At 36.6% G+C, this 12,489-nt stretch overlaps 1 protein-coding gene across 4 annotated transcripts in view; it reads left to right on the top strand.

Moving 5' to 3' along the window:
• Window positions 1–12,489, top strand: part of cdc14ab (cell division cycle 14Ab) — a 44,128-nt gene that overhangs the window by 4,388 nt on the left and 27,251 nt on the right. For all 4 annotated transcript variants that reach the window (XM_026198399.1, XM_026198400.1, XM_026198398.1 and 1 more), the window contains exons 4-5: window positions 2,100–2,192; window positions 6,713–6,792. In XM_026198399.1, coding sequence (XP_026054184.1) covers window positions 2,100–2,192; window positions 6,713–6,792 — 173 coding nt within the window. The remainder of the gene's footprint in view (window positions 1–2,099; window positions 2,193–6,712; window positions 6,793–12,489) is intronic.

The raw sequence follows: 12,489 nt of genomic DNA on the forward strand, positions 1-12,489 counted from the left end.
AAGAGATCAAGAGAGGCTAGAGAAAGGAAAGGATATCGAGTTTCCAAACTAGTTGACATTCAATATTGTTTTGCTTCTCGATTAAACCTTGGAAAGATGAACAGGTTCAACCCTGTTACTGTGACTCAATGAGAAAAGATGACCTCTACATTTTCACTTTCCAAACTAGTTGACATTCAGTATTGTTTTGCTTATTGATTTCATTTTGGAAATATAAAATAATTGAACTGTTACTTAAATTTTGAGAACGATTACTTGTAGATTGTCACTTTCCAGACTAGTTAACATTTAGTTTTGCTGTGCTTATCGATATAACTTGGAAGGATAAAAGGGTTCAACCCTGTTACTATTACAATACTTTATTGTTACTATATACTCTGAGAAAGAATGACTTTTACACCTTCACTTTGCAAACTAGTTGACATGGAATATTACTGTGCTTATCATTGAAAAGATAAAAGGTTTCAACCCTGTTATGACTTCACAAATTTTTTTAAAGTTAAGACAGAAAATATTGTAAAAATTATTAAAAAGGCAAAAAAGGTCATTTAAAAAAAAAAAGGTTCTGTTAAAAAAAAAAAATCTCAGCTTAGAGAGCTTTTGGAAAATGAATTTCTTTAGTTTTACCTTTGGTATGTCTCTTTTTCTTTGAGGGTGGATGGTAGGTGGAAAAGTCTGAATCCTCATTTGTTGTGCCGGCAGTTTGTTTCCACTGTTATTCCTACTCAGCCAAATCTTTACTCTGCGGCATGTGGAGCGACACAGGAACAGATGCTTTGAGGGCTTTTCAGTTCAGCTCGGCTCTGGCACAGATTATTCTGAAGCTTTTGGCCTGTGTCTATGCACGAGTTGCCTTTTAGCAGCTACATGCTGTCTCTCTTCCGCACACATTGCGGCACACCTGCAGCACTTCCCTTCATATTACTGCAGCAGATGGGGCAGATGCTCCAACATCTGTCTCCAAATTCCTTCATGTAAAACACGTTCAATTGAGTCATCAAGAGAACACCTCAGGCTAGGTTAAGTACACATAAAGGTGTTTTTTAGGTCTGTGAAAATGATTTTTGTTGATGTGATTCTCATAACCTGTTTCCCGAACATCTAACCACCCATGTTAACTGTAAATTGGTTTGGAGTGATTTTATATTAACCAAGATTTTAATCTTTAATCAAGATAAACCAACGAATTAAGTGGTTATTGCAGTTTTTTTCTCTTCATGTTAAAATGCTTTAACAAAAAGATTGATGCACTGACTGATAAAAACAAAATCTTTATCCAATTTTTATTGGAGTTCCTTTAAATACCATTATAGTGAAAACCATAATAAATGGGTGATGAATTTGGAAACATTTCCAATTTTTGTATAAAAATGCATTTAAATTTCTGTTAACGAAAACCAAGCAGTTTTATGAAATGTTTGGTTTGTTAAAATGCTTTTTGGCAAAAAGTTTAACGGTTGGTATAAATTGCGTAATGTAACGAACTACATTTCAGTTTCTGAAATTGAAATGCAAATGTTTTATATTTTTGAAAATGTTTAAATATTTTTGGACTAAAAGTTTTGATTTGATACAAATTGACTGTATAATGCAACATATGTTGCATTAGTTTCTTTGAAATGCTTTTATGTCAGTAGGATTTTAAAGAAATTAGCAAATTTTGTTATATTTTAAATGAAAATAAGAAAATCTTATTTTGTTGACTAAACTTGGTGTTTGTTAAAATAACAAATACAAAAGTTTTGTGGGGGAAAAAAAGTCCATTAATCTCTTAACATTGGTTTAAAGTCATGTTTTACGTTGTAGTTATCAATGCAGGTGTTTTTTTTTTTTTTTTGAATGTTTATTTATTTTTATTTTTTTAAATGACATTAATGCTGTTTGGTACTTAAATTGCAAAATGATTTATGATTAATGTACATATCGTTTTTGCTAAAAACTTACAACAGGTAAGTTGTGCAACCTTATGCTATTTCATTTTCAATAAAAACTACATTGAACAATTGATGTAATCCAAGCTATCCAGAATAAATTGTATATTTTCAAAGCATTTTCTTACTTTGTTTACAATGCATTTGTTTTTTTTGTTTTTTTTTCAGTCATTTACACTGACCAGAAAGAGGATTGTGCACTACACCAGCTTCGACCAGCGCAAAAGGGCTAACGCTGCTGTGCTCATTGGTGCTTATGCTGTGAGTATCTCACTTCTGTCTTTCCCTCTGTCTTCCTCTGTAACTGTCATCAATTGCTTTCACCAGTCTCGAGGATTCGCATTCATGGCCGAATCTGTCATGCCCCTGCAAATTAGCCATTCAGCTGTTTCCATTAAAACCAATAATCCTCCCACATTGACAGCAAATTCGTTTGCCATACAAAGTCGTCTCGGATGTTTGCCAGTGTCTTCATTCCAGACTCCCCCTCAGAGACAGCGACAGAGTGCTGACTGACTTGTGCGTCCCCCGCATTGTGGCGGCACAAGAACTATGTCCTTGACTGGATCGCATGCCAGTTTGTCCTGTTCCACTACATTCATTCATGTAGACCACAGTGTACACAGCGGTCCTTGTGAAACACTATGGCCGTATGAGCCATGCCAGCTGATTGCGCCAATGGACCTCTCCTCTTCCTGTTCGTGTTGCACTTAAGTCTGGGCAGATTTATTACTCAGATGGCACCTTTGGCTTTTTCAAAGTAATGTGGGTCAGTGTACCATTTTGATCAGCCCTCCTTTTAAATTACTCACCAGTTTTACAGGGTCATGGCACCAATTTTTTCCCCAATAATATTCATAGCTTGATCTGCAATTAATCAAGCATGCACATCTGCTCAGTATATTATGTTTATTTGTGCTGATTTGTACAGTCAAAGCAGCTGCTGTCTCACACTATGAGATAAGATGTGGGAGATAAGAATGCCTCTTTCCTCATGAATATTGATGAGTCCTAAATGGCAACATGGACAGGAAGTGGTATGAGAGATGCATCTCCAGTTTCCTTCAAACTGAACTGAAAAGGGTGTTCTGCAATATCAACATCTTTTTTCACCTGATTCTGTTCTTTTCAAAGAGGTGGGGATCTGATGTTCATGCTTTTCTTTGGATAAGGGCCATGACGAGTGATAATCTGGCTTTCTGTATAATCTGGTTTTGGACTGTGATGCAATACTAGCCACCATAAATCCTGTGCTTGATGTTTGTACCGGAGACTCCACTTTCCTCTTATGGTTTTGGTTTCCTTATTTAATTTGTCATATTTTGCAAAGAAAAAAGTATTCCGAACTATAGGTCAAAAACTTGGAATAATTAAACATTTTCAAAAAGATTTTTTTTTAAAGAGGATTCTTATGCTCGGCATTTTAAAATGATTTCTAAAGGACCATGTGACACTGAAAACAAGAGTAATGGCTAAAAATTCTGCTTTGCATCATAGGAATAAATCTTTTTTTTTTCACAATTATGATTTCAGTGTGAACAGTCAGAATTCATGATTTTACCTAGGTCTACATTCATAATAATGATTTATCCATAAAACTTGACATGCAATTCACAACTCAATTTACAGCTGGGATAAAACAAGTTGTATGCAAGTATATTTTGGGGAGAAATGTACATAAAACCTTTATATATGTATAATTTGACACTAAGTTTGATGAACTTGAAATGAGTGTACGGCATTCAAAAGATTGTGAGGTGAACCTGACAAAAAATGTACAGAAAATGTGGGCTGCTTTAATTTTTTTATCTTTGCAATTCTAATTATCTTGCAAATTTCCCTCAAAGTTGGTGTACTTCCTCAAAATCAGTCTACTAAGAATAGTCGCCTTTTTTCCTCCCAGTCTAAATTTAGTTTGAACCTTGATCCCAATTTTTAATTTAGTTGTCTTTAATGGAAACTCATTTTAGCTTCCTTCAAAAACCCAACCTCTGGAGACGGCCATCAAATCTTGCAGATTCTCTCCTATAGACTCAATAAAGCTTGTGTTTTAAATAATTCTCTCATTTACTGGCATAATCATTTCCAAATTGCATAAAACCTAGTTTCTGCTCTACATGGTCTTGCCCATCACTCACTGCGTGCATGGATATGTGTTCAATGTAGTGCTTTTGTCTTTCTGCTCTTGGAATGAATTTTCTGTAAGTAGGTTTTTATTGATCCAGGCTTGTGTGGGATGCACTCCTCTGGCAAGCGCAGATGTTTGCTGCTGATTTGCCCTGCGGTAGATGACCCAGTTTTATCGTATGAAGGAAATCATTTGTAGCTGTGCTAAGATCTTCCATCTGAGTCAAGTGGGACAGTAGGTCGCAACACAAACAAACAAGCGCTGACCCTTCTCACGGGACTGAACTTAATCTGCCGAACTGTTCAGCTAATTGTTCTGCCGGTGTATATTTCATGAGCTCGTGCACAAATTATAAAGCTCTGGTCTCCTGCACAGACACAGCCTTCAAAAACAAAACAAGAACTGGGAGTGAGGTCAAGTTTCAGTGTGGTCAAGTACTGGAGATCTCAAAGTTTGGTTTAGCCAAAAATTGAAATTCTGTTTGTTGTTTTGAAGAGTGTGCGGCTTGCTCTTTCCATGCCATTAGCAGTTCGCAAAGACCCAAACCCTTTCGTTACTGTTGCTACATCCGACAAGACATGCCGCTCTCACACAGTGAAAAACACATCACAGCGCAAAGAGCAAACTGACAATGCGCCAACAGACCAGAAAGAGCAGGTTACTTCTAGTGTGAAACAAATTCTAAGCCTGCAGATTTTGTCACTTTTTTTTTTTTTTTTAAAGAAATTTAAAATAAATAGTGTTTTGTTGCTTTTTTTCGGTGTCGTGACGGATCCCTGAAATGCCTCCGTTCAAGTGAACCCATCATCTCTTCCAATTTACTAGTTTTTGCACAAAATAAACATGAATGAAAATCAAACTTGCTGCAACTTATAGTACAAATAATGCAAAACACATTTGGATTTGTGGCTAATCTAGTGCATTTCCCACATGCCTGTAGTTTGTTTTGTTTAGTAAATTCGTTTAGGTTTGGCATTTCTAATAAGTGTTGTTTTAAATAAATGTCAGTGTAATTTATGTTTGCTTTATACTTTATTTTTTTCATTCCTGTTTTTTATTTTATTTTTATTTAGTGGATTGCTTATGGAGTGAAGGACACGAAATTACGAGTTTATAGTGGTTTTATTTTTTATAATCAATAAAATTCATTAATGAAACCGGTGTTTAACGTTTCGTCGATGCAACTTATGTTTGCACACTTTATCTACAGAAGAAAATATTCTTTATTTATGGAAAATCCCAATTATAAGAGACGTAGCTATGTCAGTTTGTGAATGAATCATTCCTTCTAGCTTAATCATTTCAGTAGATCGCTTGTAGGCCTGAATGATTTGTTCACAACTCAATTTTCTGTGAAAATGTGTCATTTAATTTAATATTTTAATGTTTTTGTGCTTCTGTTTTGAAGCTTCACACTCATTCTTTTGTAATTGCATGGAAGAGTGAGCAAAAAGTTTTCATTTTTCTTCCTTGGACAAAATAACATTCAGAAAGAACTGAGTTTGAGTAAATGACATCATTTTAATTTTGGAGTTGACTGACCCCTTTTTCTTTGTTTAATTCAAGATGGGCTTTGGCACGGTTCACATACATTTCTTTTTTGTGGCACCATACTGCTGTATTCTGACATCAAGCCACAAAAATGTTGAAGGAGTGAGCAGAAATCTTATTATGGAGTCCTTTTCTATGATGTCAAGAGGGATTGATGTGGATGTAGGGAGTAGATGACCGCTAAAACCCGTCGCTTCAGCAAGTCTGTGTGCGACTGCCGCACTGTGCCGTGACAAGTCGTCCCAGCTTGAGAAGGGCCCCATTGTGCTGAGCCACAGCATCTCAGCTGTGTGACACATTCTGCCCGAACATCACTTCCCTGAAAGTGCATTTGTGTATGGGACAGAGAGGAAAACAGCCATACGTGGAGAGAAGAAAGATTGAATGGGGGTTGGGAAGTAGCGGTGTCCCATTTGTGTACAAATGGTTATTTCTAGAAATCAGATTGTGATAAACTGATTTTACAAGAAAACTTATTTTGCACGATTGTCGACTAAAATATTTTCATTTCAGCCAGTGGACTGGATTAAAATGATGAAATTCTGGCTAAATTTAAAAAGATATTTTGACCGACTAAAACCAGAAAAATTGGGCATCTAGAAATGAATAGTTTCAAACCAATCACCACCGCCCCCAATCCCCCCCCCCCATCAGATAATCCAATTGTAAAACATTTTAATGAAACGGTTTGCTAATAAGTACCATGTTTAAAGTCTGTGTTCAAACTGGCATTTTAGTATTATTTAAATAAAATTATAGTATTTACTAATATTTTAAGTTGGCTTATATATGTATATTTTTAATTTCAGTTTTCATTATAATTTTAGTTTAAGTCATTTTAGTACTTCAGTTTGTTTCACTGTAACATTTCTCATTTTCATTTAGTTAATTTTTTCATTTAATATTTAGATTTTATTTTATTTCAGCATTTTCAATTAGTACAGTTATTACCAACATAATTATTTGGCCAACAATTGCCATGAATTATTTTCAATCGTTAACACTAACAACACTTGTGTTAAAGCCTGTAGAATTAGCACCTAGCATTCAGCTGCTTCGCTGGTGCACTAATGTCATTTACTGTTCATGTTTCTCGTCTCAGGTGATTTACCTAAAGAAAACACCAGAGGAAGCCTACAGAGCCCTTATTTCCGGCTCCAATGCCTCATATCTTCCCTTCAGGTAAGACGGCCACCACATATCCACATCTTTTGCAAAAATAGAATTAAAAAAATTAAATTATTTTATCCAAAGCGACTTACAGTGCATTCAGGCTATCAATTTTTACCTATCATGTGTTCCCGGGGAATCGAACCCCCAACCTTGCGCTTGATAACGTAGAGCTCTACCAATTGAGCTACAGGAACACAATGAAAAAAAATGCCTGTTTTTGTCAAACCTTTGCTTGTATATATTTTGCCTAATTTCTCCCACTTTTCTCTCTCTCTCTCTCTCTCTCTCTGACTCTCTCTCCCTTGCTTATCGCACACTTCACTCTAATCTGATTTTGCATGAAATATTGTCTCTTCTGTGGCTCACAGGGTTTTTAATGCGATAAACTTCTTTGCCCGGATAAATATACAAGCAAAGTGGAAAAACAGCACGGACGTTTTGCGAGCCAAGAGGCTGACAGGCCAGATAGTTGTTGTCGTGCATCCATGTAGTGATGCTCATATTTGCAGCGGCATTAGATTATTTTGCCCCTGCGGGTCGACATCTCTGGCCTTTCATTTGGGATTACAGTGTGCGGCTGGGTCCGCACTCTCGTGTAATCTCTTTTCTTGAGCTGAATTCTGGAATCAGTTCCAAACTGTCCCAAAGGACAGGACACGAAAACCTTTGAGCTGAAGGCCGTACGCCAGGCTGAGCAGGACGTACGTAAGGCCGTTGAGCAGGATTAAAACCATCTGTGGCAGGCTCTAGACTCATTGCAGCCGGTGTGTAGTGGTAAACTGCTTTTGTGAATGGGTCACTTTGTTGGATAATAGTGTTGTCATTTTTAAATGTAAGTAATAGGTGCTCACTTTTACTTTTGTGTAACCTATTGAACTGTTTAACTGTTGAAATTGAATCACTAGACTCTAGAGGGGATTCATTAGTAGTGTTCCCATGCAGTATAATGTTTAAAAGGGAGAAAATAGTTTTTAGTCACGGCTTGGTGGTTAGCATGCAAAAAAAATGATGTATTTAATAATTAAAAAAATATATCATATGTAATAATAAATAAAAGTAGATGACAATTTGGCTTTAAATATTTTGAATATTTTTCAAATGTTAATATAACATTAAGTATATTTTAATTTAATAAAAAAAATTATCATGTGAAATTTTTTTCTTTCTTGTTGAAATACAAACAGCAGGAATATTAGACTGCTGTCACTTTAAGAGCTGCCCAGATCCAATTTACTGTTACATATGTTTTCATTCTCAGCTGTTTGCTTTAACTTGAGACCTAAATTACTGTGTTTATGAGGATACTTGCATAGAAAGGCATTTAGACACAAACAAATGTGTGTATTTAACAGTTCTATAAAACGGTAAAAATAACTCCCGTGCTCTGCGCACCATCTTCATGTGCACGCGCCTCTCAGACAGCACACACATAGTGAAATTAGTTCTCTTTCACTACTGATTGCATTTCAACGGCTTAAAATCACTTTAAACTGAAATGATTAAAAATTCAATAGATATGTTTTTGTGACCATGTAGCACAGCAATCTTATGCGAGCAATCACAAATTTCTACTGTTTATTCGTGTCCACCGGTATTTTGCCTGCCCCTATTTTAATTACATTCTATGAGATGTTAAACATGGTCTTATGACCTTTAAATATGAATTTAAATATTGAGTGTATTTTAATGAATAACCTTTTAATAAATATTTTTATTCATGTATTAAATTTGTGTAAATGTAATTACATTTCAATGATTAGAAACTTTGCAAAGGTGAGAAAGAAAGAATAGTTTTAAAACAAAATTTCAAGTTAATTTCTGGGGATCTCATTTTTGAGAACAAACTGTGTTATTTATTCCATAATATTCCTTTCTTATTGATATTATTTCATCTAGAACATTGTTATTCCTCTTGTAAAACCACTCTGTCACACAAATCACAGACACATGCCATTTTTCATTACCATGTAGTTAGTATTCCTGGTTAGTCAGACCTCTTGGTGGTTTGCCACCATCAAATGAGATTTGACCCCTCAGCTCTGCCCTCCCTATTTACTGACCCAGAAACACAAAAGTCTTAAAGTTCTCCCAGGCCAAGCACATAGCTGCATATTCTATTATGCATGCATATATAATGAGGGACACGAAGAAAGACGGGGTGACCCATGGCCTCATCGAACAGAAACACTCATTGTTAAAGTGGACTCTCTTTAGCTAATGATTCAGAGCTGTATGCACTGAATAGTGAAGAGGCCTACATTTTCTAAATCTGCAATCTTCAGTGCAGTCCCATGATGCTTTTAACCGAGGGTTTATGGAACAGACCGTATATATATGTGCTTTCTGAGATGAGCTGTAAGTGCTTCCGGTATAGATTAGCTCTGGCCTTGGAAACATCCTTCGCTGAATGCAAACAGGAAAATGCAGCTTTGTTTTTAAGTGCTGTTATTAATGCTTTTCCCAAAAGGCTGAAATCCCCCTTTGGTTTTCTTTGTAACACAAACTTTCGTGTCATCAAGGGAATATTTTTTTTCTTTCTTTTTTCCACTCATTGACTGCCATTGGTGTCTGAAACCAGAAGGAATTATGTTACTCATTGGTGGGTTTATTGGTCAACATGTCTATTGTGTGGGCATTAGTTCAAATGCTCTTGTACTTTATTTCTAAGAGATTAACCTTTGTCTGACACTTCCTTTTGAATCGCAGTTGAGTCATTATCAAAAAATATGTTGGCTTTCTGACCTGCAAAATGTTTTTGAATTAAATTCTGTTTTCCCTAAAAAGTGTTTTAACTATTAGGCTACATATAGCATTTATTTGGTATTTAGTGATATTTAGTACTTGAATTGATGTGAGCAAAACAATTTCATATTGTTAAATAAAATATTTGGTCATAAAAGTATGCCTTTCATAAGGCATTTCTTAAATATTTAATCTTATAGTCAAGGCACATACTCATTACAGTATTTAAAGACTGACCTAGTTTATAAAAAACAACTGCTCCTTGGGCTTGTCTACACTTGTTGGGAAGCAACTATTTATCTTCGCCACTTAATATTCAGTGGCATCTAGGTCACCATTATTACCATTAGTGTTTTATCCTGCTCATTGTGAAACTGGCATTGTCAATGTGACAACATTTTTAAAATATGAAGTGTACACTTGTTTTATAGTCCTGGTTAGAGCATGATCTTGATATGTGGACAAGCAAAGGTTAAACTACTAAGATTCAAGTCCTGAAGGAAACAGCGAGTCTGCTGGTACTTTAAATTAGTCATTGTGTATAAAATCCTGCAGAATGTTTACTAGTTATACCTCTTGTGGCACTTCTTTTACTCTGTTTGCAGTTCTATCCATCTTGAAGGTTAATTGGGCTCTTGTTTCTCCACAAAGATGTGATTGTTAGCAGCGTAGCTGCGCAGGAGAAGAAAAGCGCTTTTTCAGTGCACCCCCCACGTGGATGCTGTAGCCATGCTACTCGTGGAGACAAACAGTGCGACATTTAGTTATGTAATGCTTAGCAATTGGTTAATTCAGGAAGTAAACCATTGTGTTGTCTATGAGAGGGAAGGGGTCCTGATGGGAAACAATGAACGGGACATAACATTGAATAAAGTGAAGCTCTGTGTGACACCCAGTACGTCACCAAAGGAACAAATTACAAGATGTTGGCTGAGAAGGTATGTTTATTTCTGAAGTAATAAACTGCTGCACCTTTTTCATCACATTTGTTCTTGTTCCAAAAAGAGGGCTTGAATGGATTTTAGTTGGCCACTTTTTTAGACCATTTTAGTAGCCCTACAAAACCTGGGAATGTTGGATTTTGATCTTGCGTAAGCAAAAGTTTATCCAGCCAAAACGTGTGCACATTGATCTTGGTTGCAAAGCAGCATTTTCCCACACCAAGGCTTACTTGGAAATAAACTTACATAACCTACAAGTTTACACCTAATAATGGTATCCACAACATGACCTGAAATGATTGTCTTCAAGCAAGATTTTTTAGCATGACATTTGAAAGTAACCTGATAGTTCAGATGGTTTCTTGGCAGTGTAATCTATAGCCCCTTTCACACTGCACGCTGGTCCCAGAAAATTGCTGGATTGCTTTCTGTGTGAACACAAACACGTCCCAGACTTGATTTCAGGATCGATCCTGAATTGAGGATCTAGTAAAATTGCCGGGTTCAGTCCCAAAACGAGTACTGTGTGAACAAAAGCCAGAACCAATGCCATTAATGGTGTGTTGTAGTGATGACACACGATATCGTGTTTCTCTTTTACTGGGTGTTTTGAAGGCAGATCAACATTCGCAACAAAAAATATGTGCAAACTGTAATGAAGCAGAGATCGGGTATTTCCTCACTATCCGTGCTGAAGCGGAGCGTTCGCCAGTTTAAGTGAAAGTTAATGTGCCTAGCCTTTTTAACTCGTACATTACAAGTCACATCCTGATGTCACGTGTTATTACTGGACCTTTACGAGTTGTGTGTGAACGCATGCACAGATTCCGGAAAAACACTGGCAGTGTGAATGAACCAAAATCTTGGGAACAATTGCCTAGACCCATTACCCATGTATTTTATGGAATCTCAGTGTGAAAAGGGACTTATGTTCAAGTAAAAAAAAAAAAAAAGTAAAAAGTATGCGTTCATTATACAAATATTGAGAATTATGGCTTTTGTAACCCGGATCGGTGGCTTCAGTCTGCAGTGGACAATTCAGACCTTGGCATTGCAGTCTCATTTTGTAAGAATAGGGAAATATCTTTCTCTGTCTGCCCAAATATTTGACCATACTGAGAGAAAAGCAGTGACAGTCTTCCAGAGGATGTAAGCAAGTCCTACTCTGAACTGTATGGCAAGATCTAATCCAGTTTTTTTCCGTCAATTTGAGCCCAACTAATCCAGATATAGCACGATAGAGTAATAGTCTTCTGGGTCTCTTTAAGGAACTCCACACCCATTCCTGTGTGTGCAAGGGGGGAGGGTCACTTCCGAGATTGGGGTTCCTGTTTCTTTAAAGTTTCACTACTGCATGTGTATGCCAAATTTAATCCGATGAACTCATGTATTCCTTCCTTAATCGATCGACCTTGCATACAGTAATCTTTTGTATGTTTTTCCACCAATTCTTGGGTCAACTAATAAAAATCCAATCAGAATTCGTCTCTTGGGCTTTTGTTGCCGTGTCATTTCATTCGGCTTTAGGTTGGCTAAGCTGTATCTGTCTTGCCAAGCTGTTGTGTGCATTGAAAGCTTTTAGACTTATTAAATCATATTTGAATCATGAAGATACCCAGCCTACCAAGTCTCAGAGGAACTTTGACCCTGTATGATTACAGCATCTACTGCAGTGGCTGTAAATCTGTATTTGCTAAAACAAATCATGTCTGCGTCTGTGGTATTACGTAACGGCGCTGAAGTGCCGCTTGTGGTTTTGGCATTTGTAAGCTTGTTCTGCTTTGCTCCTCTACAGTGCTCACCCAGGACACACCCTGTGCTTAACAGCTCTGTTTATCCCAGCCTTCTGAACCCAGCCTAAGACCGTAAAGAAGCAGATTTATATGTGAATGCATTGACCAGCCCTCTCTGATAACTTCTTTGTTGGAGAAACTAATTGCTATCGATGCATTCCCATGAGATAGCATTGTTTGACCTGCCACTTATGGTAAAGGCTCTTGAGCCTGTAATTGTCGTTTAGTCA

This window comes from Carassius auratus, chromosome 22 (genome assembly GCF_003368295.1).
Source record: "Carassius auratus strain Wakin chromosome 22, ASM336829v1, whole genome shotgun sequence".
NCBI lineage: Eukaryota > Metazoa > Chordata > Actinopteri > Cypriniformes > Cyprinidae > Carassius > Carassius auratus.